Here is an 18,095-nt window from a genome sequence, read left to right as displayed (position 1 = left end):
GGAATTTTTAAGTTGGAAGGACAGGAAATGAACACCAGCCTAGTACCAAACAGTGGCTGAACCCGATTACACAGAAATTCAGAAACATCAACAGCTTCTTTAGAGAGTGATTGCATTTCCTTGTGGCCTATGAGTTCAATATAGAACATGCAAATATAAGTATGAGATGGTGTGTTTTTCTTCTCGCATTTTGTCTAAGTCGGTCTTCTCGTTTCTGGAAAACGAGATTTTCTGGGTCAGGGTATGGACAAAAATATCCCACAGATGAGATTTGAAAAACAGATGCAGTAGGAAGTCATTCCACTTGGTGAGACAGCCTTTGTCTGCTCCTTCCTCCTCCCCATCCACTTGCCACCCCCTCTTGTCCTGCTCAGCACCCCCAGAGGCAAGCCCTTGTGGACCAGACCACCCCAGTGGGCTCCTTTGCCCTCTGGCTTCAGCTAAAGGGAGGTCAGGGCCTGGTCGGGTAGCTCAGTTGGTTGGAACATCATCCCATGCTCCAAAAGGTTGCAGGTTCAATTCCCCATCAGGGCACATATGGGAGGCAACCGATCGATGTTTCTCTCACATCAATGCTTCTCTCTCTTCCTCTCTCCCTTCCTCTCTCTCTCAAAACAAAAAAATCAATAAAAAACATATCCTCTGGTGAGAATTTTTTTTTTGAAGGGGAGATCAGGAGGATGTGGAGAGAGAGAGAGATCAGAACATTGGTGTTGGGGCCTCCATCCCTGTGGGGTCAAAGCTCCCGTTAGGCAACTCAAGCCTCTGACTTCCTGTAACTGTTCCTTTCCCTGCCCCCTCAGCCCCAATTGTTCCTGTTTCGGGCACTGCACCGTCCCTGTGGTTTCCCTAGTGCCTGTCCAGGCTTCTGCAAAGGGTCCCTTCTATTGAACTCTCCTGAGTGTGCCCTTTCTTCCTGCCAGGGGCTGGCTGCTCTCTGACTTTCCCAGGCCTCTGTGTGTTCAGACATACATAGGTCTGCAACTTTCCTTTTAACCTTACTTTGAAGAAGACGGTCAAGAATATCTTCTTCACGTTATTTCCCACCTTTCCCCATGCATGGAAGTTCCTTTTAAATTCTCTTATATAGTCACGGAGTACATAATGTAGTCTCATCATTAATGACCTAGAGAGTCGACACTGCTGGTCAACTCTTACAACTCTCCTCTCTGCGAAGTGTTTTTAGAATGTGGTTTTAGCCACAGGTATTTATGCCTCGTTCTCAACTTACTAAAAAGAAAGCCACTTCCTTCTCAACAATTCAAAAGACCTCACTGTACTGTGACCCATAAAAGTAATTACTAAAATAACTTTACAGCCTTTATCTCCAACCTTTATCTCTATTGTGAACATTTTATTTTCCGCTTTTCAACAAAACCCACTGGGTCCCCAACAGCCTGCAGTACGGGTGCCTCTGTGCACACTGTACTTGACCAGGTAATTATGATACCGTTACAATAAGCTGTTTATTAGTAACAGGAAAGGAGTAAAAGGGAGGCTAGAAAATCTAGGCATCCCATGTATGCAGCGTTGCCAGAAAGCTGCAATTAACATTCTCCAAGTCTATCCCCTGCAGATTGCTGGGGAAGGGACTGGACAATAGACACATGCCCAGTAAGGTCTGGGTGCCATGGGAAGGTGCTTACCTGTCAGTCACACCTGGGAACAAGTCAGTGGCTAGAATAGGCATGGCCACTGCAAGCTGGAGAAGATTTGCTACTTAGGCTCCTGAACAAAGGAGCCTCCCCGCCCGCCCCCCGCCCCCTTGCTGCTCGAGTCTAACTCCTGGCTTGCAGGGGCTCCCACACCCTGCATTCACCCATGTGGCTCACGGCCATGTGGGATCCACACAATAGACTGATGGACTGAATGTAGCCTGATGCTACCTCAGACCCCACTCCACCATGGAATGAAAACTCTGGACACCGGCTTTGCTTTTAGTTCTATAAAAGCCCCAGCTGCTCCGTTTTCAGGACTGAGTTAAGGGACATGAGACTTTATATAATTTGAGGAATGTAACTCCAGGAAAAGAAGCCTTTTGCCACATTTCGTCTTCCTGTGGGGACCTCCGGAAATACTCATCCAGCAGCATCCCAAGAATGCCAGTCCCATTGCAATGGAGGAATCCCGTGTGTGTAATCCTCTGATAACGATTATACCTTTTAAAGCTAAGAATATTCTTATGGAAGTATAACTGACATTGACATTATATCAGTTTCATACATTTTTATTGTGGTAAAGCGCATACATTTGAACATTTTAACCATTTTAAGTGTACAGTTTGGTGGCATGAAGTACATGCACATCATTGACTGGCTGCCTCCTGCACGCCCCCTATTGGGGATCGAGCCTGCAACCTGGGCATGTGCCCTTGACCGGAATCGAACCTGGGACCCCTCAGTCCACAGGCTGATGCTCTATCCACTGAACCAAACCAGCTATGGCTGCACCAAAAATTCTTAATTGCGTCAACTGTAATCTACCCTCTAATATCAACCCTCTAATATCAATGCTATACAAGTAAAAGAAAATAACTATAAGTCACATTTTCAATAGTTCTCTAAACAAATTAATTAAATATTTACATGGTCTTATTCCACAGAGAATCCAAAGTGCTTCATAAATTATATTTAATACAATGAAATGGAAAGTTTTATTTACAAAACCAGGTTCTGGAAAAACAGATGAAAGACAATCCCAGGGGAATGGCTATCATACAGCTCTCTATGCATGACGTAGGGGCTAAGAGGGCTACTAAACCTAGACAACAACTTTGTCTCTGGGCTTCCTGTCAGCCAAGGCAAGAAGAGAAATGGGGTTAAAATAAACCAATTCACCTAGTTAGCCATTCATTTCTAGAGCTGGTAAGGAGGACCTATGTAATGCTTTCAACAATAAAGATTTTTTTAAAAGAGCTGTTGCCTGGCCAGCATGGCTCAGTGGTTGAGTATCTACCTATGAACCAGAAGGTCAGGGTTCGATTCCTGATCAGGACACATGCCTGGGTGGTGAGCTCGATTCCCAGAAGGGAGCATGCAGGAGGCAGCCTATCGATGATGCTTCTCTCCCATCAATGTTTCTAGCTCTCTAGCCCTCTCCCTTCTTCTCGCTCTAAAAATCAATAGAAACATATTTTTTTTAAAAAGCTGTTGATACTCTCAAGAGCATTCATAATCTACTTAGATACAATTTTCAAATTGCCTGCTGTAGTCTTTTCCAAGAAAAGTCTCTTACTTGCTAAAGCCAAGGGCCGCTTTTTTTATCTCGGCGTCCCTCCCAGGGCCTGATGGCTAGCAGGTGCTCCGTGGGTCTGTGCTTCCTGAACAGAGCATATTGTAGCTCTAAGCGGGTTCTACCTATGAAGTTCCAAATCCCATCAGAAAAAAAGATCTCCCACCAAAAAGCTGAGTCACACTCCTTACATAAATCTTAAGTCTGTGACACGTTTTTAGATCTTAGTCTAAAATAAACCAAATCATAATGAGATACTTGCACTTTGGATTGATCTAGAAAAGGAAAGCTTCTCATTCAAATTAAATTGAATGCTTTCTACATCATCTTGGCTTTGCTGATAATTCACTTATGCTAAATGTCAATTTTAAAACCACTGGGTTTTATTGCAAAGGCTTTTGGTTTAGTGAAAACAGAGACATTGGCATGTTCAGTTAGAGAAATTTGGTGGCTGGATAAATACCATTAAGAAGCATCTGTCTTGCCGAAACCGGTTTGGCTCAGTGGATAGAGCGTCGGCCTGCGGACTGAAAGGTCCCAGGTTCGATTCCGGTCAAGGGCATGTACCTTGGTTGCGGGCGCATCCCTGGTGGGGAGTGTGCAGGAGGCAGCTGGTGGATGTTTCTCTCTCATCGATGTTTCTAATTCTCTATCTCTCTCCCTTCCTCTCTGTAAAAAAAAAAAAACTCAATAAAAAAAAAATATAAAAAAAAAAAGAAGAAGCATCTGTCTTTAGTGGGATGGTATCTATACAACTGCAAAAAAAAAAAAAAAAAAGGGTCTGAGAAAGGCTTTTGATAGCATATCTACTGAAAATCCAGGAAACTCAAATACAGTAAACCAGGAGTGGGATTTTCCTGGGAAATAATCCATGTGTTTGTCAAAAGTTTCACCAAGGGCCCCATTTCTGCATTGCGTTGATACTAGTATAGCATGATGAATCACAGTATGGGCTTTGGCTCAAGTCTTTGTTCTATTTTTTACCAACCATGTGACCTTCTGGACGTTTCTTACCTTTCTCTCCATTTCCTCGTCTGTGAAATGGTGATGATAAACTTCAGAAGGAAGTTTTAAGTATTATGTAGCAAAACATTCATTAAACACCTAGCACAGTCCTGGCACATAGGAAGCCCTAAATATACTGTGTGTGTGTGTGTGTGTGTGTGTGTGTGCGCGCGCGCGCGCGCGCGCGCACGTGTAACGTAAGGTGACTGTTCACATGGATATTTGTAAAATGACTCAATGAAAATCACAGAATAGGCACATCTTAGTGATTTAGCTATTTAAAAATGATTCATTTTCTATGAGACATCTGACATATCTTATATAGTATATTCCAGTTCAATTTTTAAAAATAATGAATGTATTGGAAAGGCCTGAGGCATCTTCATGTGGGAAAATAGGTATAAAATCCCAAACCATAGCAGGTAGAGAGCGACACCGCACCCATATCCCAGACAGTCTCACCAGTGCCGGGACTGACTCAACTCCGTGGCCCCAGAGTGGCACCGTCTCCTGCCTACATCACACGCCCAAAGCACAAAGTAACATCCACCCCAGGAAGCTTTGAAACGGGGGACCAAGTCACCTCTTGCCAATATCTATCTGCATTATGACTGGCCTCCGTCGACCACACGGCTCAAGCGCCCTCCTCACCTGAGTCGTCAGGTTGCTTTGGGTACTCAGCACCTTCCTCTCGGCATCCTGGAAGGCCTTCTGTAGCCTCTGCTCCATCGTCTGAGCAAACCTGCAGGACTGTATGTTGTCGGACTGGCTCACAAACTGAAGCACTAGAACGAGAGTCATAAATCCGCACTCGGGCTTAATAGCCGTCGTAATATAAAACCACAATTTTTACATCAGAGCAATCAGGCAAAGAAGGGAGGCAAGGTTTGGCTGTAGTTTCAGATGTGGCTCTTAACATGATTTATAACCTAGAAGAATTGAAAGTGTGATGAGACCCAAGGTCCGCCCAGTGCAAAGGATTTTGTGGTTTCATTTGATTGGAATATGGAGACATCTGCTCCAAGATACTTTAAACAAATAACCCAAGGCATCACAATGCCTTCTGATTCTTTGGAGGGGGAAAATAATCAAATAACCTGCATGATTAAGTTGACTGAGTCTTTCCATTTCAACGGTTTCTCTATGCTTGTGGTTTGGAATCAGCAGGAACCTTGGAAGAAAGATCCCAAGGCAGAAGCTCAGAGATTCTAGTTCAGTGGCATCTGCAATGTGTTGCTCCAAAGCATAGATTTTATGGCTACTTAGCTCTTATCAGTACCCATAATACAGAAAAAAAAATAAAAACTACAGTACTTGGTGCACAAAAGTACCAATTATATACGGTAGGAAGACAGGCTCCTGTGAAGAAATATTTCTAGTAAATCCAGGAAAAAATTAGGCTGATGTGCAGGGCACTTGGGCATTTGATTAGCACACCCTTTGGGGAAGGAACAAGAGATGACAGAGCAGTTAGCAATGGAGTTTTTAAACGGGTGTCTTCTTGGCACTGCCCCAGGTCCCAGAACTGACAGAATCCTTTCGTCCTGAGTTACTTGCCTGTTTTCAGCTGGAAGTGGCCTGCAGGCTGGGGATGCCACGGGGAGGCGAGAGCCGCCACGGACTGCAAGCTTGGGGTATGCTGCTTCAGATCTGCAGTCACGTTGCTGACCCCATACACACCCAGCATGTCGATCACCACGGCAGGCAAGTACACCAGCCTCCCTTTGGTAGCATAATAACCAACTGTGACGTTATGAGAATGTTCCAGAATGTCCACCTGCAAAACAAACGGACCCACAGAACTCAGTGCTTGTTTACACTTTAAGTTCTTGGCGTTTCCTAGGACCATTTAGCATGGCTGGGGAAGAGGATGTTCTCGTCCAACAAATATTCTAACAACCCTATCAAGCAGACGTAGATTGGCAAGTCTCAAAATATCAGAATACAACAAAATATCAACTATATTGAAACTACATGGAACAGAATTAAATCTGCGTATTTTTGATTCCTTAAGTGACTCAGGATAATCCTGTGAGCACCGATTTTCTCCCAAGATGGCAGGCAAAACAGATTTCCAGGAAATGGTGTGCTAAAAAATAGCTTTATTGTATTTCTCATCATTTACGGAAATTAAAAGGCAGAAGTGAGAGAACAAGTGGGGGAACTTTCAGGACAGGGGTCAAACAGTATATGAGGTGACTTCCTCTCTCTAGAAGCTGAGCGAAGGATTGTTTAGAGGTCACCTGATTCGTGACATGTAGTTGGTTCAAGATTGAGGTGGGGGTGGGCCATGGAGAAAGTTTCTCTTACAGCTGAGTCTTAAGAGATATGATAATCTGAGCTCTTCTTAACCCAATTGGAAGGTTTAGAGACTTTAGATTTTACTATTAATTTTTGCTTTCTTCGGGTTTTATATTAACAAGTCAGGGTGTTCTTTTGTGGTTTTTTAATTTTCTTTATTGATTAAGGTACTACATATGTGTCCTTATTCCCCCATTGCCCTCCCCTACCCCTCCTCATGCCCTCCCCCTCCTGGTGTCTGTGTCCATGGGTTAGGCTTATATGCATGCATACAAGTCCTTTGGTTGATCTCTCCCTTTTACCCCCACCCTCCCCTGCCTTCCCTCTGAGGTTTGACAGTCTGATCGATGCTTCTCTGTCTCTGGATCTGTTTTTGTTCATCAGTTTATGTTGTTCATTGTAAGTCAGGGTGTTTTAAACACCCACTTTCCCCCTTTATTTTGGCATCTCCATTAGTAGTGTCACACGCATTTGCCCAAGGGATCAAGAAAACTGGTTTTGCAACAGGCTGGGTGTGCCTCTGGTTCCTCCACACTTTGTTCCCAAAGGTGGTGCTCCAGACTGGGGGGGGGGGGGGGGGGCGGCTTTAGGTGACTGATGGTTGCCAGAGGGGAGGGGAGGTTGGAGGTTGGGTGGAAGAGTTAAAGGGGTTAAGAAGTATAAATTGGTAGCTACAAAAGAGTCACGTGGGTGTGAAGAACAGCAAAGGAAATATAGTCAATGATATTGTCATAACTACGTATGGCGCCGAGTGGGTACTGGAAATATCGGAGGATTACTCTGTGAAGTATATGATTGCCTAACCACTAGGCTGTACACCTGACACTAATACAAAGTAATACTGAATATAAACTGTCACTGGAAAATAAAAAAAAAATTTGTTTAAAGGTGGCTTTCGGTGGAACAAGCTACTTTTGGATGGAGCATGGACACAGAAGTAGGGATGCCAGAGAGAAAGTGACTCCTGCCCCTGTCCTTCTCAGTACCCTAAGGACTGAGTCTCAGTTTGGGGAGTACTTACTTTTAACACCCCTCTAATCCTTACAATCACATTTTTGCCAACCATGTCTAGCTTGAATTTAACAAGCTGCTTCCATTATTCTCACTTTTATGATTCCCTTTTCTTAGGGACTTCCATTTGTGGTGGTAATATCAAACATCCTTTCAAAAGATATGTATTGAAGTTCTTAGAAGGGAGCCAATTAAAAAAAATACATTCTGTCACAGCAGTCTGTGAGGAGATGCAGAAAAGGCAAAAACCATGAAGGTCGTTTGCAAATGAGAGAAGTTTAGTGGAACCTGTATCAGGCAACCAATAGAAACATTCACATTTTTCACTCTCTCTTTTTTTAAAAAAATATATTTTTATTGATTTCACAGAGGAAGGGAGAGGGAGAGGGAGAGATAGACACATCAATGATGAGAGAGAGTCATTGATCAGCTGCCTCCTGCCCGCCCCACACTGAGTTTCGAGCCTGCCACCCTGGCATGTGCCGTGACCAGGAACTGACCCATGACCTCCTGGTTCATAGGTTGATGCTCAGCCACTGAGCCACGTTGGCTGGGCCACGTTTTCCACTTTGAAATAACGTTTCTGCCACAGAAACCACAGATGCCTCACATGAAATGCGTTTCTTTCTTTTTCTTTCTTTCAAAATTATATAAAAGAGACTGACAACGGCCAGCAAATTATGTACCAAACCTTATTCCTAGTCCTTGGTGTGGTAGTGGGGGGAGAGGGCCACCAAGCCAACTGCAGCTGCAGAACAAAACATCAAAGGAAGAGGCCAGAGCAACAGTTCCAAGAGTTGCAGAGGGTTGCCCACCGACTGCCAATTGCATTTACTGCTTTAAAACTTGGAATCAAACCAAAAGCGTGTAAAATGAGGCTTCCATCACAGTGAGCAGTTGTTAAATAGTACTTGGCATTAGAGTGTTTGGAGGAAAAAAAAAGTGTTTACTTCCCCGTCTGCTGCTGGCAATTTGAGCAAAGTTGGACTCAATTACAAGTCAGAGTAATTTTTAAATGTCCTGAAATAAATCATTAACTATATACAATGGCGGGGAAGATAAAGGAAGAAGTAATGGATGATTTCTGGAGAATTACATGAACAATTACTAAATACTCTTCCCAGACAATGGGATAAAGGACCAATTAAAACAGTATATCCAGGCTTTAAGAAAAATCTGGACATAAGGCAATTAGCCTCAATTTTCCACCTCAAGATTTGACCTTTTTCCCCAACAACAACACATGAACTATTTGCCAAAATGGAAAAAAGAAAGATGCTCCGTGGCTATGGTACCCAGGAGGGGAGGAAAATGATCTGAACCTATTCTGGTCCCCCGAGGAAGACTAGACCGGATTAGACAGATGACAAAGCAAGGGGCTTACGTGAGCCGAGACGTCATTCTGGTGGAAAGCCTTGCGCAATGCCTGCGTGAGCCCTTTGGCTATACTGAGCTTCAAGGTTTCACTGATCTGCGCTCTCCTCTGCGTCAGAAAGAGAACTGCGAGACAAAACCGAAGTACGGTCATCAGGGTAAGGCAGCAGACGCCCCAATACATGAGCCCTCCTCTCCTCCCCGGCCAACACCTCCCACAAGTTCTGCACGAAGCCGGTGAGTGCAGGTCCAATGAGGGCAGAGCTGGGGTAGCAGCTCTGCAGGCCCCACTCACGTCCTAAGGAAAGAAGGCCCTCGCCAGCCGTTTGTGCGGAGAGACAGCCATCATGCCGGTGGCACTTCATTTCAGACCAGCGCTGCTTCTGACTTGGAAAGGGGGTGCTCAGTAGGACCTGCCCCTGGTGGGTCTGCATACAAGGGAATTCCCTCAACAGCATCCCCAAGAGCTGACTTAGGGGCAGGCGCTGAGCTAGGTGCTGCAGGATGAGTCAGGAAGGCAGGCCCCACCCGACAAGAGCGACAGAGACGGGGATGGAGACCAGGGCATTTGTGACTGACTGACAGGTGCTATTTGAAGGGAAGCCTAGGATGCTATTGGAGGTCCCAGGAGGAGCATCAGCCCTGACTTGGGCAAGGGTGTGGGGACCTAGGAAGGGTTCCTGGTGCTTCTGCTGAGTCCTGAAGGATAATGGGAGTGAGCCTGCCAGGGGGGGAGCCCACTCCCACCCACTCTTACCCACTCCCAGAGGAGGGAGTGTGGTGCCTTGAACTAGATGTGCAAAGGCACAGGGGAGAAGAGGGACATATTTCAGTGTATGTGTTTAGGCTTGGTCCTGAGGGCAACGGGAAGGGAAGGGTTTTGAATAAAGGCATGCATTTTAGAAGGTTCCTTTAACTGCAGACTGGAGAACAGGCTGGTGGGGGGAGGGGGATGGAGTCTGAAGGCAGAGAGATAAATTTGGCCATTTGTTGCAGAAATTTAGGTGAGCGATCGTGACAAGGTGAACTAGGGAAGTGGTAGCTGTGGTGGAGAGAGTGTTCCAGGAGAACTGGAAGGAGCTGGTGACTGACAGGGTGTGGCTGGGGAGCCAGGGGGTTGGTGAAGACGGGAGGGGGAGAATGTTCCAGACTTCTGCATCCAGGCGGTTGAGGTTGTCACTCAGAGGAAGTGGCATAGATTTGGAGAGCAAGGGGGAGGGAAAGTGGGAAACCAGGTGGTCTAATTTCTTGAGATATAGGAAGAGATACTGTACTTTCTGCTATGCCTAGTATCATATCCGTAACATAGGATATGCCTCAAGAAATAATTTCATTTAGTTCTTTGTGGGGTGGAGAGGAAGGTGGGATGTGGGCATTCGACACTGGCATCCTCTTTCAAATACTGTGCCTGATGCTTTTTGTAGCAAACACTACCACACAATGAAAAGGACCCTGTGCCTTCTTGGTCTGCTTTGCTGCCACTGAGAGGTGGGGGCTGAAGAGATAGCACCCACCACCCAACATTTTCAAGGCCTCCTTTTTAACATCAAAAGAAATCCCGGGTGCCCACGCCGTGTACCGGAGCCGTACTGTTAGTACCTGCTGATGGAGAAAACCCATGACACAAAGCCTTTCTGAATTCCGTGGTGCTTCCCGAAGTTGTCTATTTACTAACACATCATTCATGCCTGGGAAACATCACTGCAGGCAAAGCTTGTGCTTCCTCAGACCCCTGGCCGAACTGGTTTCCGAGGGGCCTCTGATTTCAGGACTGATCCCGAGTCTAGATGGTGTCACAAAACTCTTGTCTTACCCTCCGTCACTGGATAAAGATCAGGGGTTCCCAACCCTGGCACTATTGACATTTTGGGCTGCTGAACTGTTCTTTGTCGTCAACCATCCTGGGCATTGTAGGATGTTTAGCAGCCTCCCTCGTCTCTATCTCATCAGGTGCCAACGCACCCTCCCTGCCCTTCAAACCCCCCCTCCCCCCCCCTACACATCTCCAGATGTGCAAATATTCCCGGGGGAGGGGGAGCTACACTGCCCCTGGTGAGAACCACTGATCTCAAAGAAATCTAATAATTCTGTTGCCTCTCTGAAGCCATCATGTGCTTGCTGCTCCAAGTCAAGTCAGGAGAGTGGAGTCTTACCTGTCTTCACCAGGAGTTTACTGGACATCTGACACTCCAGGTTGGACGCCATTTTGCCAGTTGTGACCACAGCCGTCGACACAGCGGGAAGAGCCGCATTTGGGTTTTCTGCCAGCAGAGGCGGCAACCGCGTGGCCCTTACTGGTGCGGTGACGGACGTCAAGGCTGCCGTGATCGTCAGCGAGCGTGTGGTGGACGCCCTGGGCAGGTCTGGGTGGGTGGGGTTTGGGAGGTTCGTGTGCATGGCTTGTGGCTTCCTGGGGAGGTGTGTTGTGGACAGCAGGCCGGAGGCGGTGCCCGTGTTCCCTTGCATGGCTGTGTGAGTGCTCGTGGTGTGTGCTGATTTTGCAAACATGTAGGCTGGCGTGAACGAGGCGGCTGGGTGGCCTGCCCCTGGTGTCGCCTTCGGGCCCGGTGCCGTGTTGTTTGTGACATGTCTAGCTAGAGCAGTGGTCAAACTGCTCTTGACTAACCCAGAGGCCACGGCCGAAGGGCTGCTGCCAGGGCCCTTAGCGACCAGGGCTGCAGACAGTGCCGCCGGACTCGATTTCCTCGGGAGCAACGTGGATGCTGCTGCAGCTGCTGTTGGTTCTGCCTTGGGCGCCACTGCGAAGTCCACTGTAAAGAGAGAAAAAGCAAAGTTTGTCACTGGCCCACAGTGCCCACATCCCTTGAGGTGATGAATGGATGTAACTGATGGGTTGGCTGGGATGAAAAGTCTCTGTGCCCTGAAATGTAGGCCACAGAGCTTAGGCTCATTAAGTCAATTAAGCACAATGAGAATGCCAGTTATAGCAAAGCTATGGTCGGTAAGAAGGACACTTAAATTCTGAATACTTTCAAAAACACCAAGTCGGCAGAGGATCAAGGGCATGACTATTTGGGGCTGCTGAATCTTTCACCAGCGTGGAAGGGTGTGTCTGCTCCTGAGCAAAGCTGGGTATCTGTGTTGAGCTTGAAGATGCTTTGGCCACAGGAGCGGTCATACCTGTTTTCTGGGTACCAGGAAACAAACTTCCTGCATTAGTGGCTGCACCTGTCCATTTCTTGGGGCGCTGAGAAGGCGGAAGCACTTTGGATGGGGTCCTGAGTGAGACCCTGGTTGACAGAGGAGATTCAGCAGTAGAGTGATATCGCAGGATACTCTGGAATGGTGTGGAAGCATGTACCACAGGAAATGGGTAGAAGTTGCTGGAAATTTTGGAGCTTGTATCCATTCCATCTGAAAACATCTCCTGCAAGCCAGCTGTGGAAGGCAGACTTGGAGAGGGTAGCGAGAGAGGCCATGCTGGATGGACAGGCCACTGTACCTGGGGATGAGACGTGACTTGTTGACTTGTGGATGGGTCATCTTCAACTTCAGTTGCTTGGAAGTCTCTGGGATGGTTATTACTTGTAGACAAGACAGCTGTATGGTTTCCAACCATGGTAACATCTGACTGTTGGATGGGCTGGTTGGTGCCTGTATCAAGGATGGAATCCTGAATGCCAAAGCCTTCTGCAGTTGCTACATGCCCAGCAGTGTCTTTGAGATTCTGGGGGTCTATTGTATTAACAGCTGAAGCTAAAACACTGGGGGCAGGAGAGGAAGCTGAGTGAGGTTTCCAATTTGTGGAGTTAATTGTGTGCCCATTTATAGCATAATTTGTTTGCTGCAGCAAGCCAGATATCGTTGGTTCTGTGGAGAGGGATCCAGTTTCTGCGGAAAGGGAACTCCAGAACACATCTGTGACCGCTGGCTTTTTCACGCTTCCCATTGTGGGGAAATCATAGACCTCAGTGGAGGAGGGAAGTGCCGTCACCTGTTTGGAAGTTGAAACTGGCAGCTCCGAATGGACCGTCGCAGCTGCGTCCGTCTCTGGCTTGCTGCTGGAAAAGCCGGGAGATGGGGAAACAGTCTGGACAGCTCGTGTGGAGGGGAGAGAACGTGGAGGTAATTCTGAAGCAAGGTTTGTCCTTGGCGTTGTACGGACAGTGGATGAAATAGGATCAGTGCTGAAAGCAGAGGTGAATCCATTTAGAGTGTGAAGACTCGGAATCTCTTTACTTCGGAAGGTCTGGAGAGCAACTGTCAAACTTGCCCTTTCGTTTTTCCTTGGGACAGCTGTCCCGCCACCTTTTTTCTGCAGCGGGAACGTCCAAGTGGCAGCAAGGAGATTAGGAAATGTGCTTGAGAGGAGGAAGTCGGTAGTGGCAGCAGGAGGGTGTCCACCGTGGCCCTCTCCCTGAGGAGTTGGCATTCGGGGCGGGGTGGATGGAGAGGCATGGTTACCTGCCGGCTGCAGGACAGTGGGAGAGTCTGCTACTGCGCCCTTCGAGGGTGATGCAGGAACCGCCCCAGAAAGGAGGGCTTGTCCTCGGCTGGCTGTGGTGGGAGGCAGAGGAGAAGGCACCAAAGAGGAAGATGTGTGTTCTGCAGAAAGGACGGGCCCTTCAGAATTCTCTGGAGCTGCTGACAGGTGCAGTGGGTTAGCGGAGTCCTTTGCAGTGGCGGGGGCTAGTGTCCTGTGGGTCATTTCCACCGCCCCTGACTCTGCGGTCTGGAAAAGTGAGGGCACAGCCCCACTCTTCAGAGCTGGCAGCGACGCCCCCTTGTGCACTGTTTCGGCCACCTCCGCTGTGACTGGCTGGGTGGATGCAGGTCTTGATGCCGCTCCCAAGCTTGACCAGGAGGGAGTTCCACGGGGCAGGTGAAGACTTCCAAGTGCTGGGGGAGGGGGAGACCGATGGGCCAAGTCTGACCTGGACCTCAGAAACTCTGGTGTGGGGGAGCCTGCTGCGCGAGGATCCTCCGTGGGGGGCAGCGCCGAATACTGCTTTGTTGAAGATCCAGAGAAACCTAGACGGGGGATGCTTATTAAATCCCGGGCATTTGGGGATGGAGTGTGGTTCCTTTCGTCAGCAAGCGGGTTTCGGGGTTTAGCCACGCTCTGACTTGGAGCTGTCTGGGGGACTAAAGGCGCTGTGGTGGGTCGCCCAGCTGGCTTAGAAAAGATGATGGGATGAGGCGAGTCAGGAGCCAATGAAGGGGCTGGAGGTGAAGGGAGAAGCGGGAGGATGTCTGACCTCAGAGAATGTCGTTCTGAGACGGAAGGAGCCCCTACCCATACTGGCTGAGACGGGAGGACAGGGCTCACGGACGTCCCCGAGGGGACAGTGGGCAATGCGGGGAGCATGCTAGTGTGAGGCAAACCTGGCACACCGGCTGCTTCTCTTCCCCCTGGCGGTCTTGGCTGGACCGGCGACTCGGTGGAATCCTTGGAAGGCTCGAGGGAGGCACTATATCCGCTCCCTTGGTGAGGGGAAGCGGAGAGGTCCCCGTGAGCCCGAGGCCTGCGGTGTGTCTTGGGAGGAGGTGTTCGGGTGAACGGCAGCACGCTGGTGTTGTCAGGGGTCGGGCCCAGCACATCCTTGATTCTATCCACTGCGGAGGAAGACTGCACTTCGGAGAAAGGCCATGTTGGTGAAATCGGGGACCATTTCCCGGGAGGAAACGACTCCGGGTTTGGGGTGACAGTTGTCTGTAGGTTGTCTGTTCCTGTGAAACAAAACATCAAGTGGTCAGACATCAGCCAGTAAGTGCCTGCGGTGGTAGGTCCTAGAGAGACGGCGTGGGCAGGAAGGCGCTGCTCAGACCTCTTCCACCCCTGCAATGAGGACGCATTAAACACTCTCAAACAATGCATTCAGTAATTAGAAATATGCAAATGCTGCAGCTGACCTACAGGGCAGGAATGGAGACAAACTGTCCCTGTGAAGTGATGTTTAAGCAAAGATGTGGGACACACTTGTGTATTTTAAATCTTTTTTTTCTACACCACCTATGACAGTTGGACTGGGAAACTCACAATCTAGAAAGTCAAAGACAAATGGGGCTCCCTGCCATGGCCAATGATACAAAACAAACCTCATCCGAAACCCAAACCGCCCAACGAAAGGACCATGTATCCAAATGCAGGTCTTTGCTTAGGGCCCTATCGCATCTAGAGCAGAACAACTGGGGTTGCCTGTGTTTGGAGAGATGGCAGCAAGGAGACATGCGGTCTTATTGAATATGAAAGGATTCCTGATGCTATCGTTCATGCCATGTCAAAAGCGCAGGGGATTTCTTTCAGGTTAGGCTACTTCTGCAAGAAAAACTCTTCCCATCCAACCCAGGATCAGAGACAGCCCCTCATCAGCTGGGGTCCCTACGAGCAGACTCACTCTCCCTGATGGCCTGATGAATTGAGAGGCCATGTTGAGAAAGCCCACGCAACACAAACTGTGGTGGCCACTGGAGCTGCAGAAGTCTCTGGGAACTATGAGTGGCCTCTCCTAGCAGAAGGTGGCTCCAGCGAACAGCCGGCAAGAAGCCAGGGCGTCCCAATGCTGCCTCGGTTGCCTCCTGGGTTCCTCGAAACTACTCCTGTAACCCAGACAATGGCCGTCCTTTCCCACTCAGCGCTGTTCCGTTGGCTGCTGGAGACCCCCAGGAGAAGTCAGCCTACGTTTCCAACCACCGTCATGAGACCCTCCTCCTGTCCCACTCACTGCCCACCTGCGGGTTTTCCTACTTGCAGCCCTTACAGAAAAGCAAACCCAACCACCAATAGCTCTTAGATGTAGGAAACTAAGCCAACCAACTAATAAATATTAATAAACACCCCAAACCCCTCCTCCTCGTCTGCCAGAGAAAGACATCTGCAGCTTTCTATCAGGTCCCAGAGTCAGACTGCCTGGATTCAAATCCCACTCCTCCATCTGCTAGCTGTGTGGCCTTGGACAAGTCACTTCACCTCTCTGGGCCTCATTTCCTCATTAGTAACATGGGGGCAATTACAGTACCTACCTCATGAAATTCTCTTAAGGATTAAAGTGAAGTGATACACTTAAAGTCCTTAGGACAGTGCTTAGTGCTCCCAAAATGCTAGCTATTGGTGGTGTTGCTACTGGTATTTGTTCAGCCCAAGGTAGGCATGGACGCACTCAGAAGCTTCCTCAGAGAACCCGATGCCAGTTAGAACTCATTGTCACGATCCCCCACATCTGTGGGGGCCCTTAGAGTCTGCAGAATATTGTCACACCCTAATCCCACCTCGAGGAAGAGGAAAGGTTATGACCCCCATTTTACAGTTGAGGAAACCAGGGCTCGGGGGGAGCAAGTGCTAACTTGGCCCAGGTCACACAGAGAGTTATTCTATAGTCGAGTATGTCTCACTTCTTTCGACGTCAGGCTCAAGTCTCCCCAGTGCTGTGTGTGGGAAGGAGGTCTTCCTCCACCTTCCGGTCTGGGCTGGGCTCTGTCCTCCCAGAGGGACCCTCCCACCCAACCCCCCCAGACCGGAGCCCACTCAGGAGCTCCCTCTTCCTCCTGAGTTGGATGGTGTGTCCCTCTTTGGCGCCGCTTGGGCACACATCACTGAGCACAGCTCCACATCACAGAGACCTGTCGGGCTCTGACTCCCAGAGGGTCAGAAGAGATGGAAGAAGCGCCATGGCTATGCTGAGGCATCCATCCCACACCCCGCAGTTCTGAAGCCTGGCGCCGGGGACATTCTTGCCTAAGATGAATTCTCTTGGGGCTTTTTAAAAACAAAATGCACCGGTTAATAGAATCAAATTGCCATTCCTTGAAGCACTGCCAGCAAATAAGAAGATTCTGTTTAATGCTTTGACATTCAGTGTTTTTGTGTTCACAGAGGTTTTCTTTTTGTAAGAAGTTTACGGCTTTCAAATCCTTTGTGAAACAGGCTTAGAGATCAACTTGACTTTCCCCCCATTACATACAATGTCACTTTCATTTTTTAAAACCTCGGTTAACGTGATCATGACAGAAAATTTAGCAAAGACGGAAAAGTAGAAGGGAGAGAAAAAGAATCCCAGTCCTCCCTCCGTGCTCTCCACATGCGGGTCCCAGCACACGGAGAAAACCAGGTTCACACTGAGGTGAACTGCGCGTGTGGACTTCATCCTTGGAAAAGCTTTGGTTCGCTTGCTTTGCAGACTTGTAACCACACTGCATTCCCAACTCTGCACCTGCTCTTTCTCTTTGAACAGTATATTACAGCATATTTCCATACTGGATGAGGACGCATATTATTTCCACTAAGATGTGGTATGTGTTTTTGTTTGTTTAAACATCCCCCAACTGTCAAGGTGCAGTTGTTTATAAAAGCTCAGTATCTATAATAATAAAAGCATAATATGCTAATTAGACTGGACAGCTGAATGACTTTCCAGACAAAGCCAGGGCTGCAAGGGCCAAGGGCAGCTGCCGTGGCTACGAGGGCCGAGCCCCTTGCATGAATTTCATGCATCAGGCCTCTAGTTATAAATAATGGCCTCATCCCCTTCCAATGTTGTCATCACAAACCCTCCGTGGCAGGTGGGACAGACACAATGACTTCCTCTTAGGGTCTTAGACCCCCCCCCCCCCCACACACACACACACACAAGTTCACGCGCATCAGAAGTAAACCAATGGGACTTGGAGTTCTCTCTCCTCCCCCTTTGCCCTGGCACCCTTCTGATCTTTCTGATGGGGTCACTTGGAAGTTTAAAAACTTCATCCCACAAGATGGCATAAACTCAACCTAAAAAAAAAACAAAAAACACCCACAACTGACCACCAATAACTGACCTCCATAACTAGGACAATCCTATTAGCAAACCTTTCCAAATTTTCATATTAATTTTTACCATTTCATTTCAGTGGCCTTCAGGGAAGCTGAGGCCATTAAAACCCATTAGGCAAGAAAGACGGGAGATGTAGGAAAGTCTGTACCTAGAGAAACGCAGTCACAGGGGCTTAGAGAGCTGGGTAAAATAACAGCGCATTATCAGGCTTCACACCATGATGAAAGCTTTAGACATAAACCACTGCTCAGTAATAGTCCCAGAATTAAGTTATCATTCTTCCCACAATCTTTGAGTACTTTCCCTTTATGCTTAGTGTTATAGCCAATTATCTCCCTTATTGGGATAATCACTTAACATGAATCCCACAAATACGTATTGAATGCTTTATCTGATGGTCAC

The 18,095-nt window shown here is 48.0% G+C and overlaps 1 protein-coding gene across 2 annotated transcripts in view; it reads right to left on the bottom strand.

Moving 5' to 3' along the window:
- Window positions 1-18,095, bottom strand: part of KIAA1549L (KIAA1549 like) — a gene marked incomplete at its 5' end in the record, with an annotated part of 221,749 nt that overhangs the window by 84,798 nt on the left and 118,856 nt on the right. For both annotated transcript variants that reach the window (XM_081100430.1, XM_081100431.1), the window contains 5 exons: window positions 4,888-5,021; window positions 5,794-6,013; window positions 8,933-9,048; window positions 11,076-11,693; window positions 14,269-14,613. In XM_081100430.1, the coding sequence (XP_080956556.1) occupies window positions 4,888-5,021; window positions 5,794-6,013; window positions 8,933-9,048; window positions 11,076-11,693; window positions 14,269-14,613 (1,433 nt within the window). The remainder of the gene's footprint in view (window positions 1-4,887; window positions 5,022-5,793; window positions 6,014-8,932; window positions 9,049-11,075; window positions 11,694-14,268; window positions 14,614-18,095) is intronic.

The sequence above is a fragment of the Myotis nattereri genome (assembly GCF_964212035.1).
Source record: "Myotis nattereri genome assembly, chromosome: 9".
Taxonomy (NCBI): Eukaryota; Metazoa; Chordata; class Mammalia; order Chiroptera; family Vespertilionidae; genus Myotis; species Myotis nattereri.
This window is presented reverse-complemented; position numbering and strand designations above follow the sequence as displayed.